Raw genomic sequence first — 22,642 nt, forward strand, 5'->3', positions numbered from 1 at the left:
GGTGGATATATAGTGTTATTCATGTAGCATTGTGGCCCTTTGAATGGATCCGTGGACAGCACCTATTACTATAAATAAGTGATGCACAGAGCAAAAATCAAACGACCTTACTTTTATAGTAAAAAAAGAAAAAAAAAAGGGGAACCAAAAAGACAATAAACTAATTTTACGCTGATCATCATCTAGAACTCATAGGCCTCCGGTTTTGACTCAAAAATTATTGAGGTTGAAAAAAGGTCTCCAACACATGCATGGATGCGAATGAGACACTTATTACCTTGCTATTTCAAAAGGAATAATAAATGCCTTCAAAGATGCTCTAATTATATTGATCGAAGACATACATGGACATGGAGTTTTAAAAAGACCAAACACAATTAAGAAACCAGAAAACTATGCTTGCATGTGAAAAAAAAGTCTGAACGAGACGACCCACATATATATGTATCTAGTAACCAGAAATGGAATCTCGTGCTCTAAGCTAGGTGCACCTTTTGTTTATGTATACAAATTAGCAGAAAGTACCAGACATTTAAATTAAATTAAGCCCGAATTGGTCTGCCGAGGACAGTTTAGTTAATTATTATGTATAACATAATGAGATACCGAACCGTCAATCATATCTTTAGTCAATTAATTAAGATTCATTTGGATTAAGAAAACTTGGCATGCAAGGAAACCCCTTGGTCAGCAAATACTGTGGGTTTTTTCTTTATACAATTAACTGTGCACGCAGCTAGCTAGGGTTGTATAACTACACGCATGCCTTTAACGTAACGTACGTATATAGTGCCTTTAATTAAATTAAATTCCCTCTTTAGCACACACACGCAGAAGCAAGAAGGACGAAAACTTTTTTTTTTTTGACAAATAAAAATTATATTATAATAATATTATATGATCAATAAAATATTATTTTTAGTTAATACTTTTCTAATTTTAAATATTAAAAATTAAATTCCAGATTTTAAATTTTAATAATATATAAATAAGATATTAATTTAGTATGAATAAATGTGTTGGACCTTAATTATATTATTGTTTAACAGGTTATTATAAGGGAGGACCGGGTGAAGGGAACGGAGCCACGGCAGAGAGTGGTGGATGAATCGTGGTGTGTATTCTTTGCCTTGTATTTTTAATTTGACCAAAGAGCGAGAGTGGCATGAGAAAAGAAAATGAAGCTACTAGTCGGAAACATTCATTGATAATGTATGCATGTGTGTGAATGGTAACAAATTGAAGCTAGGTGGCCGCTGCTTACTTGCTTGGGACTGCCAAATTAAAATTGATACGTCACATACATTGCAACTCTTTCTACATTGGACGACGCGTGTTGCTCTTCTTTTTTAATTATTATTATTTCATGTGACTGGTCATTGGTCCATCATGTGCTTACAGGCAACCAATGCCTATTTGGTGGAATATGAGACCACCGTACCAATATTTTTCTCAAACATTTTTATTTTTCGTTTTTTTTTTTCTAAAGTAGCTGTGTGCCATTAGAATAATGGAAACGCCTAATCATCACTCGCAATGTTCTCTCCCCTGCAACACTCTTGTTATTAGCTTCCAGTTTTATTTCACGGGATGTTGCACTCGTGATCGTATATCACGTCTGTTTTTTTCTTCACTCAATTGTATAATCCTTCCTACTTAATTTATTTCTCCGTAAACATATAGAGTTATGCTAAGTATACACTAAAATCAGTATAAAATATATATTAAAATATAAATATAAATTAAAAATAAATAAAAATACACATATTTATATATAAATATATTGATAATTAATTTTAATAGCTAATTTTAATATACAAATAACATTCTTAAAACATATAATATGCCGTGCAAATTCTTCATACTAATACCTGTTATTATTATTTTGTAAAATAAGTAGTTAATTAAGGTGTAATTTATTTTAATTTTATAGAAAATAACAGTGTCACTTTGGAATCTTTTAAGGAGGAGAAAAATATTTTTTTTTGTTTGATAATACTTAAAAATTATTGTTAAAATTATATTTTTATTATTTGAAAATATTTTTAATTTAATAAAAAATAAAAAAATTATCAAATAATAAAAAGTATGATTATAATTTTAATAATATTTTTTAACTATGATCAAAATTACGTAATTATTATAATCACTATAATAACAAAAATATTTAATAACAAAAAAAATCAAAACCAAAACTTACTTTATTTAATAAAATAAATTCTGACTTTTTTTTTAATCATGCTACCATCTTTACCTTAAAATGATATCTAAAGTTAAATCTTGTTTTGTTTCATAAATGATTGTTGTCATAATAATGTAATGACATCCATCTAAATGTCAAATATTGATGGTATGCACGGCCCCGCAAAGTGCCATGTAATTAGAAGAAGAATGTTAGAGAATTAATTCTATAAATCAGTCATCTATATATCAGTCAATTTTATTAATTAATAGTATAATATAGTGTCAAATAAATTTATTATAAAATTTATTAAAAATAATTTTTTGTTAAATTTAAATTTCAAATATTTTTAATTGAATTTTAATATTTTTATTTTTAAAAATTTTGAATTTTTTTAAATATAAATGTTAACTAATAGCTACAATATTAGTTATATAATGTTGATTTCCAATACTTTTTCTTAGAAGAAAACGGAGATGCACGCAGCTGCTGGTATTTCTGGTTCAATGTACCTGGTTTTAGGTGCGAGCTGCTTGTTTCCTTCAATAGTTAATAATATTCCATGGGCATGGTTCGTCTAGTTCAACAAATATAGAACTGTTAACCGTACACCAAAAGTATTCCATCTATAGCATGCCCTAATTGAAATTGTTTGCGGGAAATAAAAAGATACATTATTTCGCATTTTTCGAATTAATTATTCTTTTTATCTATTATATATATACATAATATGTTTATTTGTGCACTTTTAACATGTGAACTATTTACATATTTAATTAATTCAATATATATTTAAAGTTTAGATAAAAATAAATTTATAGAATAAATAATAAATATACTCTAGAAATTATATAAGTATTTATCAAATTTTATAACCTATGAAAATAGAAATAATGTAATAAATTAATTATTTTTATTTAATTTGAATATATAAAATTTTTTTATTTAAATTGGTATTATTAAAAAATGAGAAATAATACATTATATATTTCTGTAATTATGCTGAATTTTATACATTTTTGTAAATTTTATATTTATTTAATTTAAATAAAAATTTTAAAATATATATTCTATATTAAATAAATATAAAAAATTATATCAACTACCAGCTAAAAGCTGTTTCTATCAAATAAAATGTGTAAAATGACCTTTTCATCTTAATAAGCATATACTTTAATTAGCATGCCTCTGTTAGTGCTGAAGGGCCACTACGCCCTAATAAAAAACCACTTATCTTATACAAATTCGTGCTTTTCAACTTTGCTTTTCTTTATATATACAAGTGTGAAATAATAGACAAAGAAAATGTGTTAGGTGTTTTTAATCTGTTATGATTCAAATATTAAAATGAATTAACTGAATAAAATAATTTTAAAGTATTTAATAATTAAATTATAAGATATTTTTTTAAACAGTTCTACTAAGTAAATAATAGAGATTGTGAATAATACGAACAATAGATTGTAATTATGCCCTAATAAAATTAAAAACAAAAAAAATTTACCCCTAATTACTCCCATGAAAAACTCTATTTTTCACATTTCAATTTTTAATCATCTTCTTCTTATTCTGTTGACCACCGCAACACTACTCTCTCAAATCCTCTCATCGGCGCCACTCCATTCTTTATCAGCCACAATTATCGGCATTAATCTATCTCTCGTAGCAAGCATTAGTGTTGTCGTTTCTTCTCTATTCAGTCTTCTCATCAGCGAAAAAATTAAACATATAATTAAAAATAAAATTAACCATTCGCATACCTAGTAAAATGAACGTCTAGTATAATTTAATTGTATATACTTAAATCCAATCCAACAAACTAAACATTTAATTTAAAATAAACATAATCATCCGCATATCTAATAAAATAAACATCCAGTATATATCGATACCAACACCATGCCTACAACACCAACCACAGTTTTCCATGAGCACCACATAGCGAGCCAGTTCTGAGAGTATCATAAGGGTATCATGGGAGCATTCACAGCGGTTGAGAACAACTCACTCTTTAAGGCACCAAGTACAGCCTCCGCAATCCTAATAGCAACACCCTATCTTGAGCCTCTTTAATGCTAGCTCCAAGATGAGGGGTTAAAGTAACATTGCAGTGTTAAACGAACTTGCTATCTTTTGTTGGAGGCTCCTAGGTGAACACATCAAGGGTTGTCTGAGCTACAATTCCGTCATCAAGGGCCTTAACGAGTGCATCCTCGTCAATAACACTTCTTCTGGGCACGTTGACGATGTGGACTCCCTTTTCAACTGAGAGGAGAGGAGAAGGTGCTACGGTGGTCGGATGGTACTGCTACGAATTGCGAGGGAGATGTCGCTCCAGTAGTGGTCGGGCGACGTAGCTAGCAATGTGAGGGAGAGGGGCTACGGTGGTCGTTTTTGCTGCTGCGAATTGTAGGGTGAAAAATGATTGCGGTGGTCGAGTGACACTATTACGAATTGCGAAGTGGCATGGGATTGTGGTGTGCGAGAAAAAAACCACGATGATGGACTGCATTTGATAGCACTGCACCTTATGGTGGTTAAAACTACAGCGTTATTTCTGTCGTGGTGTGGTGGAAGGAAAAAACATAAATTGAAAAAAGAAAAAGAGGATTGAGATGGAATGAAAACATGATATAACAGATATTACATTATCTAATTCTAATAATTTAAATTTAAAAATTAATTATTTAAATAAATTAAAATTTTAATTTTAATGATTAATTTTAATTTTTTTTAAATCATTGTTTACGTTGTTCAATATTTATATTATTTATTTATACTTTCTCTTTTTTAGACTGTGTTAAAATTTATTTTCAAAGAAGTAAGTATAAAAGAAATTCAAATTAAATAAACACGAAAAGAAGAAAAAAGAAAAGAAAAATAAAGAAGGAATAAAAGTGAGAAGAGAATGGAAGGGAAGGGAATAGAGAAAGCGAGCAGTGAGTGTGGTAGTTATTCACTTATTCTTTTGGAATTGGAAAACACAAGGCCATGTAGGAAGGAGAGTAATAGTAAGAATAGTGGGAGGGACCACAGGGATATTGGGGGCCTCTTTAGTGAGTTTTGTTTTGTTTCGGGGCATCTCTACCTATAAATCCAAGCAGGGGCTAAGGGGCTATCTCTCATTCCCCCCACAACATTTCACTCGTCTTTCTTCTTCTTCTTCTTCTTCTTCTTATGCTCACTATGACGCAACAGAATGTGGTTGTGCCCGCCGAGGAGACTAAAAGGGCGCAAAAGCCACCGGCTATACCGGGAGCCTACATTCCCATTCCCAGGAGGACTGTCTTGAAGACCCTTGAAATCAATGCTTGGCTTGACTCCATGAGAGCATCTTCTCCCACTCATCTCAAATCCACTCCTTCTCTCGCTCAAGACCACTCCTCTTCTTGGATTGTGAGAACTTATAATACTACTTACTACTCACCACTCCATCTATTAATTAATTAATTAATTAATTAATTAATTGATCTTTAATGTATGTGAAAACAGCTTAACCACCCATCGGCACTAGACATGTTTCAACAAATCATACATGCATCAAAGGGAAAGCAAATAGTCATGTTTCTCGACTATGATGGCACCTTGTCACCCATAGTCGATGACCCCGATCGTGCTTTCATGTCCGATTCAGTATGTGTCTTCTTATCGTATATATATTTGACTCACATACATACGTAATATAACATAACAAAACATAACATATATATATATCAGATGAGAAAGACTGTGAGGAAGCTTGCAACGTGTTTTCCTACTGCTATAGTTACGGGCAGATGCAGAGACAAGGTACACTTTGCTTCCACTTGCTGTGATCCAATCCAATCTTGTTTTGTTTGAAGTAATTTCACATTGTAATGTGACAAATAGGTATATAACTTTGTTCGGTTGGCGGAACTATATTATGCTGGAAGCCATGGCATGGATATAAAAGGCCCAACAAAAACCTCCAAATATAACAAAGTAAGTGAGTCAAACCTTATTAGCTAGCTTAGCCACCTTTACATCTACTCTTGAGTCATTTACTCATTTTGCATTATTCTACATGCTTGCTTTCATTTGTAGGACACCAAGTCAGAGGCAGTTCTTTTTCAACCTGCCGCTGAATTTCTTCCTCTCATAGATGAGGTGACTCAATTATATATTTCTTTTCTTTCTTAATTAAATAAATAAATAAATAAATAAAAGTGTAATTCTGTTTGGTACCAATTATTCAGGTGTACCAACAGTTGGTTGAGAAAACGAAATCAACTCCTGGTGCTCGGGTGGAGAACAACAAATTTTGTGTGTCTGTCCATTTTCGTTGTGTTGACGAGAAGGTATGTAATTCAGAAATTAATTTCATTAACTGCTGACAGAAAGTTATTCTTGTTTGATTGAATTGGAATAATAAAAATATGCTGGTGGGTGTGGGTGGATGCACAGAAATGGAGTGAACTGGCGCAACAAGTGAGATCAGTGTTAAACAAGTACCGGAAGCTTCGTCTTAGCCAAGGGAGGAAGGTGGGACATGCTTCTTTTTATTATTAATTTTTTTAATTTGTTGCTTATATGGTGGGGTATGTGATTTAGTTATATATATTAATATTAATTAGCTTTGCGAAGACGCATAAGAATGAGAAATGTGGATGTCTCACTTTCAATCTTGTTTCTTTATTATAATACATACAGGTATTGGAGATTCGTCCTACTATTAAATGGGACAAAGGGAAGGCCCTCGATTTTTTGTTAGAGTCTCTTGGTCAGTACTCTCTTCATCTAGTTCCCTTACCTGAGAGGATGACACCCAATCTCCTTATAGGATTAATTTATTCATTCAATGTTATTTTTTATTAAACAGTACATTAATTAATCGCTTTCATCAACAGGATTTGCCGACTGTAGTGATGTATTTCCTGTTTATATTGGAGATGATAGAACCGATGAAGATGCATTCAAGGTATCCGACTACTCCTCTCGATTTTTTATTCCATTGTTATAATATATTGTACATAGTTAATTACTTAATTATATTGGTTGACCACAATTTGTTTTGGGATAATTTGAACTAACTTAAATGAGAAAACAGAAATTGAGAGACAGAGGACAAGGTCTTGGAATTCTTGTCTCGAAATTTCCGAAAGACACTAATGCAGCATACTCTTTACAAGAACCTAATGAGGCAAGTATATAATTTTCTCCTTTTTGTTTCCTTTTTCTTTTGTCTCTTGTTGCACCATCGTACTGTACGCCAGGTTAATAAATATCTGATTATTTATTTGTTTACTATTTCTCATGCAGGTTATGGACTTTCTTCAACGTTTGGTGGAGTGGAAGAAAGAATCCCTGCAAGCATCTTCGTTGATGTAATTAGCCGAGTAGCAGCAGTACAGGGATAAGTCTATGTAGCTTCAGATGCAAGTCTGAATGGGTTAAAGTTGTCTTTCATGTGATTATTATTATTATTATTATTATTATTATTATTATAACCTCCGTTTCATGTTATGTATATTTTATTATTATAATTATAATAATTAACATCTCAATTGTTATATTATTAGTAGTTTACGTATATAATCCAGTTTGCCACCTCGTACGGATATATATATGGAAAAGTCTAGGGGCCAGCAGTTTTATTGAATTTTGGCCAGCATGTAACCAGCAGAAGAAGGTGAGCCATTGGATGAAATCCCACACCAATCTCACACCATCAAATCATCATTGATGGCTAGTTGATGGCTAACAATCACAAAAATTGCTGGCCCCCTAGCATTACTCTATATATATTTCTCTTTTTATTTTGTAAAGAGAACATTGAAAATACCGTCGTTAATAAACACCAAGGGAACTAGGGACAAACATTGCTGTAATTTAAAGAAATTAAATTACTATGGATTATGACATGTTGACTAAGCCCATGAGGTACGGTGATGGTATTTTGGCTTAGAGACAAGAAGTGATCGAAAGGGATATATAAGTTTGTTTAACATCTATAATATAATATCATCTTATTCAAAGAAAGGAATGAGGAATTGAAGGGAGAAGCTTGGAACATGCCTAAAAAGTGAAGCTGCTATCTATATGTAGTGGCAATTATTGAGCCTTTGAAAGAATTAAGCATGAAAAGGCTTATGAAGATCTATCACACAAATATTAATGGACATTCAATCTTGATGAGTTATTAACATATTTCGATTAATTAATTTATGCAAACTACTGAATTCATGGTGGCAAACTAGGACCACTTAGTTGCACGTGCATTAGTAATGATTATTAGAAGTAATATATAGAGAGAGAATTGCAATAGCAGGATCAAGGAACTTGCTATCCCAGTAAGATATCCTTAATGTGGAGATAAGATCATCATAACCATCAATGATTGGATACAAAGAGATTCAGGTAATAAGCAAGGGGGGCCCTTATATATATGGAACTACCTTATTATTACCAAATTTCAATATCATCAGCTGACTCAAAAGTTGCTGTTGTAGTCGTTTTTGAGCTTATTAGACTCGATAAAATAAATAAATCGGCCTATGCTACATATGCAGTGGTAGCTGTTTGTCATTATTCAACGGTTGAATCAATGTTCCCTTGTCCATGCCCAAGCTAAACAAGTACACTACATAGCTATGGCTAACTCTGGCTCTCTGTCAAGCGGTGCTGACAATTAATTTTCTGACTGCTTTGAGTCTTGGAAATATATACACACACAGATTACGGTACGGATAAGCATGCATCCCTCACAAAATGAAGTCCTAAATATGGTATATGTAGTTAGAAAAGGTGATTTCCTCTTGCATAGCCTCCATCATGTCTCTTATACCACTATTCTTCATTATTGGTTAACAAGAGAATATCTAAGTATATATTGGGTGGAAATAAAAAATGATCAAGTCTTTGATTGACTCAATATATAACTTTAATTTGACTGTCAACAACTAGCCATCAGGCCAGTATTCAATTTCAACTTCTGCAAATCACATGCAGCATGGAGTAGATAATTAAATTAAAATAAGAGAAAGTAAAGTAGATTTGGTGTCTTATGTCTATAAAGGTGTTTTAATTTTAAGTATTGGTAGTAGTCTAGCAGATACCGATGCATGCTTCAATCCTTTTATTTATTTGTTTATTTTTTCTTTTCTAAAGGAAGGAAAGAAAGAAAGAAAGGTTTGGGATAATTCCATGATGACTTTGATGTCCACTTTCTTATGAACCAAAATGCCTGTTTTGCTTAAGTAGAAATGTGAGTTGGCAACTTATATATAAAATAAGACATAGCATGCAGTTGAGAGAGTTTTAATTTATCAAAAAAAAGCAAAAGTAGTGCAATCACAAATCATATGAAATGACCAAATATATATTAGACACATGGAAAAAGCTGTGCCCTTGTTCTTGAAACAAGAAACACACACAAAAGCTAACTCAAAATATATGAAATGTAATGTAACCATCGAATCCATAAGCTAAGGTTATGGCCTAGATTCTGCGTGTTATATTCACATAAAGAAAAAAGAAGATGGAAACAGTGACTGCCCGAATATTAACAATAATTGGTACTTAAGTTCGAAGAAAAGTAAACCTTTCTTTCTTTCTTTTTTGTTGCTTTGAAGTAACCTACTTCAGGGAAAGCGCATCTGCTGAATGGTGTTTCTAATTAAATTTGAATTTGTAATAAAAATATTAAATAATAATAAGCAGAAGAGCTAATTAAAGCATTAATGGTCAGGTTAGTGAAAGACACTAGTAGTAATGGGTTAGGGGAATCTATATTGGGTTGAAAAATGAGGAGTTGGAATCCACTAAAAAGGAGATATTTGATGGAAGGATTGAACTCATTGAAAGAATAACTATGTTCTATATGACACCATGATTGATGTGTCTTAGGCTCATTTAAACTATATATTCTTGAAGCCTTCAATTATTGGCGAGTTAGGAAAAGTTGAACTCCATTATAATCTGCCTATTGTCTTTGCTTCTTTTTCACTAACTACTGCTGCTACCAATATATATATTCTAGTATCCTATTATGATCTTTTACAAAATATTATTAAAATTAAAATAATGTTTTGTATTATTTAATAATATTTTTTGTCATTTTAATAAAATAATAAAGAAATGAATTTTTTTATTTTTTTAATATTTGAGAAAATAAAATATAATTTTTTACTTTTAATTTTATAAGTAAAACTAAAAATAAATATAAAAAAATAAAAGATTAGATTAAACATTTGATATTATCCAATTTTTTTTACCGGAATAGATCCCTTCCCTATAGATAATAGATTTAAGGTAGCAGTAATAGTCTCACTACTATTGTTGGTCACCCATTATATAAGCTTACATATATATTTGTGGCGCTGTTTCCACCAACCCAAACCTAGCTTTGTATTAAAAATCATAGAAATGATGCATCATAATAACAATAAGAAATAGTTTAGATATGATATGCATGATTCTGAAATGTTGATCCATAGCAGCAGGCAGTAAGAAAATGAAAGCAACATGGGAAAGAATAGAGCAATGGGCAATGGCATGTAGCATATTGAGGTGGTTGTCAGAATCCTGTGTTGGAGCCATTAATGGTCCTCAAGTACACGTGTTTTGTTCTTGCCAAAGGGAGGTACCAATATTTCTTACACGTATATTGCCTTCGGGAATCGGTCCCCGCTTGGAGGGTCGAGCCCACTCATTCAAATTATACTACGTACAATAATAATTGATTACCGATTAACTTGCATGTATTTAAGACACAGGAGTCACATGCATGCCCTGCTAAATGGGGTGCAAAACACTATGTTTTCTGATAAAAATAATTAACGAGCTAATAATAATTAAAGTGCATGATGCATATGCTATAAGTAGTTAAGGATGCTAGTTGAGTGGGTTTTACACAATAAAGGTTAAGACATTAAACATGAGTTGTGGCTTTCCTGATTGACAAACTTTGCAATGTATATGTGGATGAAGTGTAACAACACAAAACATAAAACAAGAAACTGACATGGACATACATAAATGTGACCCACCCATTAAAAACAAAATTCAAACAGTAATCCCCAATGGAAAGGAATAAAACATCGTTTCTTGTTCGTTTCCAGTTACAATGAATGAGTGATCCTCCCACTTAATGATAACAAAGAAGAAAGAAAAAAGGGGCTGTTTTCTCAGGTAACCATGTGCTTGCCCCATAGTGTACACGAAGAAAAAAGATGCAACTCCCCTTTGCAATATTGCTTTACAAAGCAGGTCGGTTTCTTTCAACACCCCACATCTCATAATAATATTAATAATAATACTATTTAAAGTGCTTCTCCTTTTGGGTTTATTGCCCAGCCCTAAAGCAAAATCAGATCATTCTTTATCGGTTTAGCTAAGCATACTTATTAAAGTGCTAATTATTTTTAAAAATATTTAAACATTTTAACATAAATTTTTTTTTATTTTCTATAGTATTCTTCAACCCGATAATCTAAAGACTAATCCTTCACGATACTGAATTTCATTTAAAAAATTCGCAACCTTTAAATAAGTATGAAGAAATTATGCCTCATTGACAAATATTGTTGCTGTTTTCAAAAGTAAAAAATATTAATTTCATTACATTCCGATCATTTTATATTAGTTAATTATTAACTAAATTTTATTCTTTTCTCAAATTTATCTCTGGCATAAGTTAAAAATTATAATACCTCTCAAGGTTGATCTACAAATGTAGAATAAAAAGTTAAAGGAACTCCGTTTGCATCTAAAATTAAAAGGATGCTCCCATAAAAACGCTTAAAGAATTTTTTTGTAAAAACACTTATGTATTGTATTATTATTGGACGCATTAATGAATTAGTTATTTTTAATTTCTTAACAAATTAAAATAAAACCGATTTTTTTATCACAATAACAATAAACTCAATTGTTATTAGTCCGATCGAACCGACCAATTTACATAATCCACTGGATTATGATTTTTTTTAAACAAAAATAAAAAATATATTTGTCTTTTTATAAAAAATTTAAATATGATTCGGTTTAGATTGTGTAAATTGATCGGATCAAATCGGATCTAATAATTATAATGCGAACAATTGAGTTTATTATTATTGTTATAATAAACCGATTTTATTTTTGGTTTATTAAAAAATAAATTATTAATCGATTTAATTAATTTATATCTATATTTACAGATATAAAAAATATATAATTTATATTTATATTTATCAAAATTTTACACACATAAATTGATATTATTTTCACTTATATTTAATTTTTTCAGAATTTACACACATAAATTAACAAAATTTATTTATTAAAAATAATTTAATATTTATACTAATCAAAGAATAATAAAAAATACTAAAAATTAGTGATTTAAAATTTTTTTTCTTTAATTTTGTGTATCAGATATTTAGGTCTTTAGGCTCGATTTATATGCATGTGCTAATTAGGATAATCTTTTTTCTGAAGCTTCCGAAGCTCAGGCTAATCTTGCTGCCAATGCCCCAACGTTGGCTACTAGACAATTATTAAGAGGACCTCTTAAAAATAATCACTAATTTGTATTACTAATCATTTATAATTATTATGACAAATGTTAGTGGTGGTCGCAACAATCGTCGTGGGATGTTGAACTTTATAGGTGTTACGAAAGCGACTCTAATTAGTCTATATATATGGACTTATTTCAACCAGCTTCTAATAAAGAACAATGTTAGAAAAACAAAAGAGTATTAAAAAATTAGTTAAATACTTCTGGATAAATTTAAAATTTTTACAAATTAATATAAATGGATGTTTTTTCTTGTTACGAGTTAATATATATGGATGCTCCTTCTGCTAAGTATCAGAATATTTTTTTTTCATACTAAATAGATGTTCTTTTATATATTTTTCGAATTTTTTATATTACAAATGTGAATGTCTCTATTTCTTTAAAAATTTCATAAATTTTTTTAAAATTTATAGATATTTAATTATTTTTGTTAAAATATAACTAGATATTTCTTTTGTTAAGTATTTGGATGTTTTCTTTTCATATTAAATGAATTTTTTTTTATATTTTTGTAATTGTTTAAGGACTCCTTTTGACTAAGATTAAGTGTGTAATTTGCAATCTCTTTAATCATCAACTACAAACGTGAAACGTGGCTGTTATCCCTTCAATGAATGTGGTAAAGGCAATGTTTAATATTGTTGCTGGTGTAGTGGTGTGCGCCTAGTATAACTTTTGAGTGCCAGCTGGCACTTGGAGAACCTGGGTCGCTTACCTTTTTGCGCTCCTCCTCCTCCTCCTCCATTCCAATCTGGATGATGAGATCGTCCGCCTGGTGGACCTTGGTGTCATAGGCCACGTGGTACGATTTCAAGCCGAAAATCCTCTGCTGGACTTGGTCGATCCAGACCTTGTCCTCCTCCAGGAACACGGTGCGCCCGCCGTAGTTGAGGGACGTCCACATGAGGCTGTCGTGATTCAGGCTGAACAATTTCAACTCCAACTGCAACGGCGGTTCCGGTAACACATCTAGTTCATGAAAAGGAAGCGATTCTTGTCGACGGTGGCGAATCTGACGAGTCAGATGTCGGTGATAGAAGAAGAGTGGGTCGCGGTGGGAGGCGGAGAGGGCTGATGGTGAGAGAGAGGGGTTTGTGTTTGTGATTGTTGGAGATGGATAGGTTAATGCGAGAGAGAAGAGGAAGGTTTTTATAGGTTTTAATTAGGTTTACTTAATCAATTTTAAATTTTTTAAATTTTAAATTTAAAATTAATTAATTATTAATATAAATTAATGTGGTTTTGTTTAGTTTTTTGCTAGTATATAAATGATAATTTTTTAAAAAATATATTTTTTATTTTTTTATAATTAAAAATTTATCAAATACACTAAAAAATAAAAACAAAAAAATTATTAAAAATATACTTTTTTAACAACTTAATAACACCTAAACAAATACTATTTTTATAAATTAATTAAATAAGAGAAATTCACAAAATAAAAAATTTAATGTATAGTGACCAATATTGTTAGCCAATAATTTAATATTTTTAATATAACAATTCAACACCATATATTTGATCAACACTTTTAAATATTATATAATTTAATATTTTTAATATAATAACTTAACATCATATATTTTATCAATATTTTTAAATATTATTTACAGATTTTTGACCAAAAATAATAAATTATGTCAATCTTATAATATTTCTGATTAATTAAAACGGTGTACAGTATACTCTCATGTCCCTTGACAATTATAGTTTAATTAAGAATATTCTTCGTAAAGCATTTAAACAACTCATAAACTGGAAGAATGACTAGGAACAAAAGCACTAATTTTTTTTAAATGACTCATATAAGAATGTTGTTTTGAGAGTTATCTGAAATATTATTTTAGGCCTGAACATGAGGTTCAGACTTCTTTCGAGACAGCGACTGACTTGTTTTGACATCGAGGTGCTATCGTTCGAATTTCTCATGAATAGGTGAGGGGTGGTACCTGCAAAAGACTCCAATATTTAAGTTAGTAAGAACTTTAAGCAAGTTTTTAGTAAATTAGAACGTAAATATATTTGAGTGGTGTCAGTGTATTTATAGTAGAATGAATAACCATTTTTTGGAGTAGTTCTACCTTTTTTGGTGGATATAACCGTTCTCTTTAACTTGAGAGTTTGCTAGGATCTATCCTTTAGAGGAGATAGAGATTGTAAAAGAAATTCGAGAAGACAGTTACTTATTTTGGATAAGTGAAGCTAGCCCCTCTTATAGTGTCCGACTGCTTAAAGAGGTCAGGTAAGTGGTAGATGCCATCTTTTTTTGCTGGAACTTTTTATTCTTATTGAGTCTGGCTTTGTCTTTTTATACATGGGTTAGGGTATGAACAGTGCCCATTCTTGAGATCGAGCTTTCATGAGGTCGGATTCAAGTATTTTGTGGCTTCAGTCTTAGTCATCGGGTACTAGGGCTGGAAGTCAGTCGAGCTGAGTTGAACTAGACCAAACTCAAGCTCGACTCAAAGAAATTAAGCTTGGCTTATGGCTCGACTCATTAACAATCGAACCTATTTCTTAAGATCAAACTCGACTCATCGAAAGTTCATGAGCTGGCTCAAGCTCACGAGCTAGCTCAAATAATAGAAACATAAATACATAATCTATAATTTTATATCAATAAATTATAACTTATATATTTTTAAAAAATATTTAAAAAGATCAATGTTATATATTTTTTATCTATCAATAAATTATAAATTCTTTATTTATGTCCTATATCAAAATTATATATAAGAAATAAATATAAAATCTCGAGCTGGCTTGACTCACTTCCAACCCTATCGGGTACGCCGCCTTCAAGAGATCGGGTACTTGATGTGTTTTGAAATTTTGTAACATTACTGCTTTAAATGACATGGTGAGCATTGCACAGCAGTTTTCTGAGAATCTGGGATTGAACATGAGATCCAGACTCTTTTTGAGACAGTGACTGACTTGTTCTGACGCCGAGGTGCCACTATCCGAGTTCCTCGTGAAGAGGTGAGGTGGTACCTCCAAGAGACTCCAATGCTTAAGTTAGTAAGGGTTTAGGCAGATTTTTAGTAGATTAGAACATAAATATACCTAAGAAGTATCAGTGAATTTATAGTAGAATGAATAACCACCTTTTGGAGTAGTTCCACCTTTGTTGGTGGATAACCATTCTCTTTATCTTGGGAGTTTGTTAAGATCTATCTTTTAGGGGAGATAGAGATAGTAGGAGAGATTCGAGGAGACAGTTACTTATTTTAGATAAGTAAAGCTGATCCTTCTTATCATGTTCAACTTCTTAAAGAGGTCGGATAAGTAGTAGAGACCATATTTTTTTACTGGACCTTTTTATCCTTATTGAGCCTGATTTTGTCCTTTTGGACCAGGGTCTGAACAGTGTCCCTACTTGAATATGAGCTTTCATGAGATCAAGTTCAAGTATTTTGTGGCTTCGATCTTAGTCGTCGGGTACGCCGCCTTCAAGAGGTCGGGTACTCGACGTGTTTTGAAATTTTGTAACGTTACTGCTTTAAATGACATGGCGAGTATTGCGTGGCAGTATCATAAAAATCTGTGCGTAGCATTAAAGAGGGGGTACAAAATGTCTTTTTTGCCCTTTCTTTCTTATAAAAGTCTCATCTCTTTCTCTTTCTTTTTTTTTTATTTTTGAAAATGCTTTGCTATTTTTCCAGCAAAAAATCCTCTCTTTCTCCTTTCTTTGTTTATTGCTTCGTAATTTTTTCTCAATTTTTAAAATTTCTCCATCTTGATTTCTTTAAAGGTTTTTTTGAAACTTTAACGAGGAATATTCGAGTTTTTTTGCTGTTTGACGTGCCCTTCTGTTTTGCATCTCCAAAAGGTTGGTATTTTTTATTTTTTACCTTTTGATTGCTCTGAATACTTACATTTGTTTGTTCTAGATGATACTTTAAGTTAATACTTTTGAACAATTTTAAAGGAGATTTTTACTTTTTCTTTAATCATCACTAATCGTTCATTGCTAAAAAATAATTTTAAAACTGCTTTGTTGTCTAGGATTATTGCTATGAACTTTGATTGTGTCTTTGAAAATTTGAAAAACTATTGTCATTTGTTGCTGTAGAATATAATCGTGTTGTTCCTCAATAGCGTTGCTGTTGCTAGTGCAAGGGTGACACAATTTCTATCCCTTTTGTTTTGAAAATATCTTTTAAAATTGTATTTTTGCTTTTGTTGCATTTATCCGACTTCTTTTGATTGGTGTCTGAGTTTTCTAGTGATGACTTCTTTGTTGTATTTGTAGGTATAGCTTTATGCCTCGATCTGTTATTCACGATATGTCAACAAAAGTCTCTTCCTCTCTTTTATCTTGGGTAGATTCTTCTGTTCTTAACCCTATCCCTGTGATTGATAAAGAATATGCTAAGATATTTTATAGGCACCATAGATTTTGTGAGAATCGGAAAGATGAGCGAAACTATGAAATAGTAATGGCTAATCCTAAGGAGAGGATATGCTTTTCCCCCTTAGATAGGTCAGAACGCCCTTTCTTTTATGCCTATGACTGCTTTTTTACTAAGCTAGATGTTAGGCTTCTCTTTTCTAACTTTGAGAGTAATGTCCTTTGGACTTGTAATGTTGCTCCTTCCCAACTTCACCCTATTTCTTGGGTCTTTCTGAAAATATATCATCTTCTATGTTGGGAGTTTGATGTTTGACTTTTTCTCAAGGTTTTCTTTTACCTTTTTGTTCTAACAAAACCCTTTTGTTCAAAAAGCTAGGTTGGCTTTTCTTTCGTGCTGTCCAGGGTAGAAAAGTTTTCTCCATTTTTGATGAATCCTTCCATGATTTAAAAAATTAATTTTTCAAAGTCCAAGCTGTAGAGGAGGGCCGACCTTTCTTTTTAGATGAGAATGATGAACTCTGTTTCTCCATGTATTGGGAAGAGAAGCCCATGATAGCCAAATATAATGTAGGTGACTTAGATGAGCTTGAAAAGAGTGTAGTTGACTTATTCCAATAGTGCTGGGGCCGGACTCTTTACTTGGACACCAAAAAGTGTTTATGGGATCCCAGTCACCTTCAGCCTGAGCTAGATAGATTTCTTCCCTTCTACTTTATAAATTTTTGCTGTGAGTTTGTGTTGACAACTAATGTTTCTTTTTGCTTTGCAGAGAGAATGGCTCCCAAATCTGTCGCTATGAAAATATTTCGGACCACCAGAAAGAACGTCATGGCTCGCGGAGTCGCGGTATACAACAAAAGGAAGCCAATGATACTTCTGCCTGATATACTTCTAAGAAGTCAGATTTGGATACATCAGCTTCAAAGAAGGGTATGCATGTCCTATCAACTCGGCTAATTTTTCCTAACTCTCCTTTAGAAAGTGCTGGGGGCCGTCTTTCTACTTTTTTCGTCTGAACCACCTCCCAAAAGATAAAAAACTACCGAAGGGGGTAGTATCTGCGATAAGAAATTTGATGGGATTGCTTGAAGTGAAAAAAATATTCTCCCTTACAGCCATATTAGCATGGATGGCGTGGCTATCCAGAACCACCTTCAACTCCTGGCGCGAAGTGGAATTCGGACGGCAGGTGTGTGTACTGCCTTGGCCAGGGAGTTGGAGAAGACTCCATTAGCGCCATTCACAGCTCTCTGGTGGATACTCGAGCCCAAGTAGAGAGGCTGAAGAAAATCAAGAAGGATCTAGAGGAAGAGAGGGACGAACTGATGCCCGACTTGAAAAAATCTCGGGTCAAAGCGAAGAAGGCGGAGGCGGCTTTGGCCATGGCGGAGGGGCTAAAAAAGAAGGCCGAGGAGAGCTATACGTGAGTTTTTACGGAGAAGCTCGACCTTAAAGAGGAGCTGGTTTAGGTCCAGGATCAATACTTAAGGAGTTTGTGGCTAAGGGAATGGATGATATGTTTGCGAACCTGAAAGCCCAGATCCAAATCATTGCTCCCGAGGCAGATCTTTCCTTGTTTAGTCAAGATAATATTGTGGTGGATGATGGATAGGAAGATCGTCCCGACTTCTGAGGATGATGAGGTGGTTCCCTTGCCCGACCCGAAGTCTACGGGTGCAAAGGCCAGTCAAGTTGCTCAAAATTCCGAGGTTCTTCCCGAGGTTGTTAATGTTGAGCTTTCTCCTTCGCCGCGTGGTCCTGTCCTGACTATGTCGGTCTCTGAGTATGACCCGACCCATTCTGTTCGAGCCAAGGATGTTGTCAGTGGGGACAATCTTAATCTTCTTTTGTAATAGTCTTGTCTTTGATATTTTAAATGGTCCGATTTGTGGGTTTTTATAAACAGTTTAACTTGTAATAACTGGTAATTTTTGAACAAATTTACTTCGCTTTAAGTCGTATTCAAACAACTTTAAAATTTAAAAAGCCTTTCTTCATCTTAATAATAATTTTAGGTCTCTAAGTAATTGCTTTTTATTTAATTAGCTCTTAGTTTATACAGCTGCTTAGTTGGGGATTATACCTCGTCAACTTTTTGATGTTGTTTTTTCGCTAAATTTGCAAGTGATGTCGGCGAGTTTGTTATATTAATTTCCTTTTGTAAGTTCTGACTTCGTGTAATCGGACTTTGTTAAGATATTTTTACACTTCGTTTTTGCGGTTACATATTTTTTAAAAAAAATCTTTTTTTAATGATTTTTTAAAGATCTTTTATAAAAGTTAAATTGATTTTATATTTGGATATCTTATGTAAAAAAATCTTTTTATCTATCAATTATGTTTGGGTAAAATAAGATAGAAATACTTTTTTGTTCATTTATTATATATAAAATATTTTTTTTAAGAAAAAAAGATGTAAATTGTAGTTTCTCAAAAAAAATATTTTTTTTTATTTTTTTAGTGTTTTTATTTTTGTTATTAAAATTTTACCAAACACACTAAAAAATAAAAAAATTTATCAATTTAATGACGCTCAAAGAAGCACTAATATTTTCTATTCGCTCAAAAGTCAAAACAAACCACCAATAATCAATGGAAAGATAGAAGACCAGCGACGAAGACCTTGGGCCAATTATTATTGAAACGTGCACTCACCAGCTACCAATTATATTGCTTATCAAAAAAAAAAAAAACTACCAAATATATAATATTTTTTTTGGGACAAAGATCAAATATATAATCATATGGCACATATTTTGAATTTTTTTTTACATGAATTTATACGCTGTTTTAGCTTGTGCAGTCGTGGGTAAATTGGTCAACATTTTTGCTTTCGTGTGGGATGGACCCATATCCATATGCAAAAAACTCTTGAAAGTATTACATGAACATATTTAATGGATAAAAGGCCAATTAATCAAATATAGCCCCCAAAACACCATAGGGTACCTCTTGAACGACCCAAAAAACAAAAGTACCTTGCTCTTCTACAGAGAAAGGTTACGATCCATAGATTCTGCAGAGAGAGGGGAAAAACATAACATAAAAAGAGAGGCTAGCTACTCACAAAAAAAATGAGAGGCTGGCTAACATATAACATTTCCAACTTAAGACTATAAGAGAGTGAATCTACTAAATTAATAGAACAAAAGAAATAAAAGTTTCAATTAAATTTATAACTTTGCATTATAACTACTTCAAAGGAATTTAGTCAAAAAAGCTGTTCGCAACACGTCGTGTGGATATAACAAGGAGATTTTCAATAAACCATCCCGTAAAAGATTATGATTTAAAAATAAAGAAAAATTAATTAGGTCCAATTGTCAAATCTAATAGGAGTTTAGATTTGAACAAGAAAAAATCCCGATGAAAGAAGAATTTATCAGCTGAAATTAAAAAATTAAAAGAGCGATGAAGAGGAAGATCAACATGAGTTTATAGGTTAAAGCATTTAAGGCGCCAAATTTTGATGAAACCAATTAGAGCTACAAGGAAAGTTGCATAACACATACCATCCCATTCCATTATCCTTCTAACCAATCTTGATCTGAGTGCCACAATCCTGTGACAAGATCTTGGTACTGTTGCCAAGATTGCTAACCATAATCTTGCATGCAATCTTAGACTCGAGAGGCCCTGTCTTCATTCTCACGGTTGTCATCTTTACCCAAAGTTTCATATCCAAATCCAGAGTAACATTCTTCGATTTCTCCAATGCCCTATGCAACCGTTCACTCGTCCCCGTCAGATTAATATTAACTTCCGTTGAATTACCTTTCTCTTGTTTCAGCGCTGGGAACCACGTTCCCCTTGCAACCTTAGTATTCTCGAACGTCGTCATAGAAATGTCCGCATTGTTGGCGTACTGCAGCCCCAACTTCTTGTTGCGGTTGTGGGCCGTCAACGTAATCTCGTAGTGCGGTGGCGGTGGTGGCGAATTCTTGCCACCGCGCACGGTCTTCACCGAAATATGGGTGACCTCGAATTTGGGTTTGGTTGGTTTGTAGATTAAGAACAAGGTGGCAAGGGTAATGCCAACAATGGCGAGGATGGAGATGATTATTATGGCGGTGGTGATCAACACACGGGGAGAGAGGCAACCGCAATTGCATTCTCTTTTCTTTGGTTTTGTTGGGTTGCGGTATTTCTCGGCGATGAGGGCATTCTCGCGCGGCGGCACGTGGTAGACTTGGTCCTTTGGGAATTGGACGATGTAGGTGTCCTGTTGGCGTTGCCCTTGCCCAGGAGGCGGCGGTAACACTAGGGTCGAGATGGCGCGATCATCTGCGTCATCTCGACCTTGGTGGTCCTCCTGCCTTTCCATGTGCAAAGGCAGAACGGGCTACTTGCACGCACCAGCAGCAATGGTGGGGATGAGTTCTACGATTGCATGCATGTGAATCGGGGTTGATAATAATAATAAGGGGATCAAACCAAAATCACACTAATTCAAGATTGTTTATTTCTTCACATAATTAGTTAAACTCGTCTATTATTAGTGATTATGATGAAAACTTTATCCATTTTATACTTCAATTGGAACTAATTTCCATATAAATAACCTCGTACTAATGGAGAATAATATTATAATCTCATCTAAATTAATAGAAAAATATTAGAGTCAATGGCTTAAGCGTACAATGTGTACAATGGAGGTTTAGGAAGTATTAGAGACATGATTATTAGTGTTACATTGTTCCGTCAGGTTACGCTTTTGGGACGAGTGGGTTCATGACATGATATTAGAGTTTTAGATCCGAACACATTGTACGCTAGGCCATTGGCTCCCTAGCACTACCCAATCTAATAAATTCTCAATCAGTGATTTCAACCTACAATTCCATTATTCTTATCATTATAAGAACCGGTTGAGAAACAAACAAATTAGATCATTTGTAAATGATTATATCTTTGCAATTAAGAGCAAAATGTGCATGTATAACATTTCTGGTATTATTATAGATTTCTAGTCACATTTCTGGTCATGTGCATGTATAACATGCTTTTACAAAGGTTGTCTCCCGTCTAAGAAATTTTTGCATTTCAAATCCAAACTCAAAGGTGCAAATTCCTCGCATCTTGAGTTTGAGGAAAAATGACAGACGGTATATCAAGAATAGTAAAGATAATCAAAAGATTTTAGTTTAGACAGTTAAATAGTTGGAGTTTACTTTTCTTAAGTTTGTCAGTATGTGTGTAAAAGATGTGATAAGTGCCTCTATAAATAGAATGCCTGTGCCTAACAAACTAACTCCAAATTTATTCAGTGGAAGAACACTTTTCTCTGTTTTTGCTCGCTCTCTTTTCTCTCAGCCATTCTCTTCTAGTTCTTTTCTTTTTCTTTTAGGTGGCTACTCCAATGAAAATTTAATGATTGTCATCATGTGAATATATATCATTTTGACCATTGGATGATAGATTGTAGAGCTTATTTTATTTGAAGTAAAAGTGTTACTTTTATTTAAAGTGTTGCAAAATAAATAAATTACACTTTTTAAACAAGGATCATCATGAGAAGATGTTTTTAGCATCTTTATGAGAGTAGTTGCCTTTCTTTTAAACCTAGATATGATACCTT

The 22,642-nt window shown here is 32.7% G+C and overlaps 2 protein-coding genes across 2 annotated transcripts; one reads left to right on the forward strand and one right to left on the reverse strand.

Moving 5' to 3' along the window:
* The first annotated feature begins 5,296 nt into the window (after positions 1 to 5,296).
* LOC107480515 (probable trehalose-phosphate phosphatase J) lies at positions 5,297 to 7,650 on the forward strand. Its single transcript, XM_016100666.3, has 11 exons — positions 5,297 to 5,578; positions 5,675 to 5,815; positions 5,900 to 5,971; positions 6,053 to 6,145; positions 6,248 to 6,310; positions 6,400 to 6,501; positions 6,608 to 6,685; positions 6,854 to 6,923; positions 7,051 to 7,121; positions 7,251 to 7,343; positions 7,463 to 7,650. The coding sequence occupies exons 1-11, from the start codon at positions 5,360 to 5,362 to the stop codon at positions 7,529 to 7,531; spliced, it is 1,071 nt and encodes a 356-aa protein (XP_015956152.1). The 5' UTR covers positions 5,297 to 5,359; the 3' UTR covers positions 7,532 to 7,650.
* A 12,946-nt stretch (positions 7,651 to 20,596) lies between these two features.
* LOC107480448 (NDR1/HIN1-like protein 13) lies at positions 20,597 to 21,388 on the reverse strand. The gene has a single exon (XM_016100592.3). The coding sequence runs from the start codon at positions 21,386 to 21,388 to the stop codon at positions 20,597 to 20,599; it is 792 nt and encodes a 263-aa protein (XP_015956078.1).
* Positions 21,389 to 22,642: the final 1,254 nt, after the last annotated feature.

Source organism: Arachis duranensis, chromosome 3 (assembly GCF_000817695.3).
Source record: "Arachis duranensis cultivar V14167 chromosome 3, aradu.V14167.gnm2.J7QH, whole genome shotgun sequence".
NCBI lineage: Eukaryota > Viridiplantae > Streptophyta > Magnoliopsida > Fabales > Fabaceae > Arachis > Arachis duranensis.

Coding starts and splice junctions, on each gene's coding strand:
- LOC107480515 (XM_016100666.3), top strand. CDS start 5,360: ATGCTCACTATGACGCAACAGAATGTGGTTGTGCCCGCCGAGGAGACT. Junction 5,972..6,052: donor CGGGCAGATGCAGAGACAAG/GTACACTTTGCT, acceptor TGTGACAAATAG/GTATATAACTTTGTTCGGTT. Junction 6,146..6,247: donor AAACCTCCAAATATAACAAA/GTAAGTGAGTCA, acceptor TTTCATTTGTAG/GACACCAAGTCAGAGGCAGT.
- LOC107480448 (XM_016100592.3), bottom strand. CDS start 21,388: ATGGAAAGGCAGGAGGACCACCAAGGTCGAGATGACGCAGATGATCGC.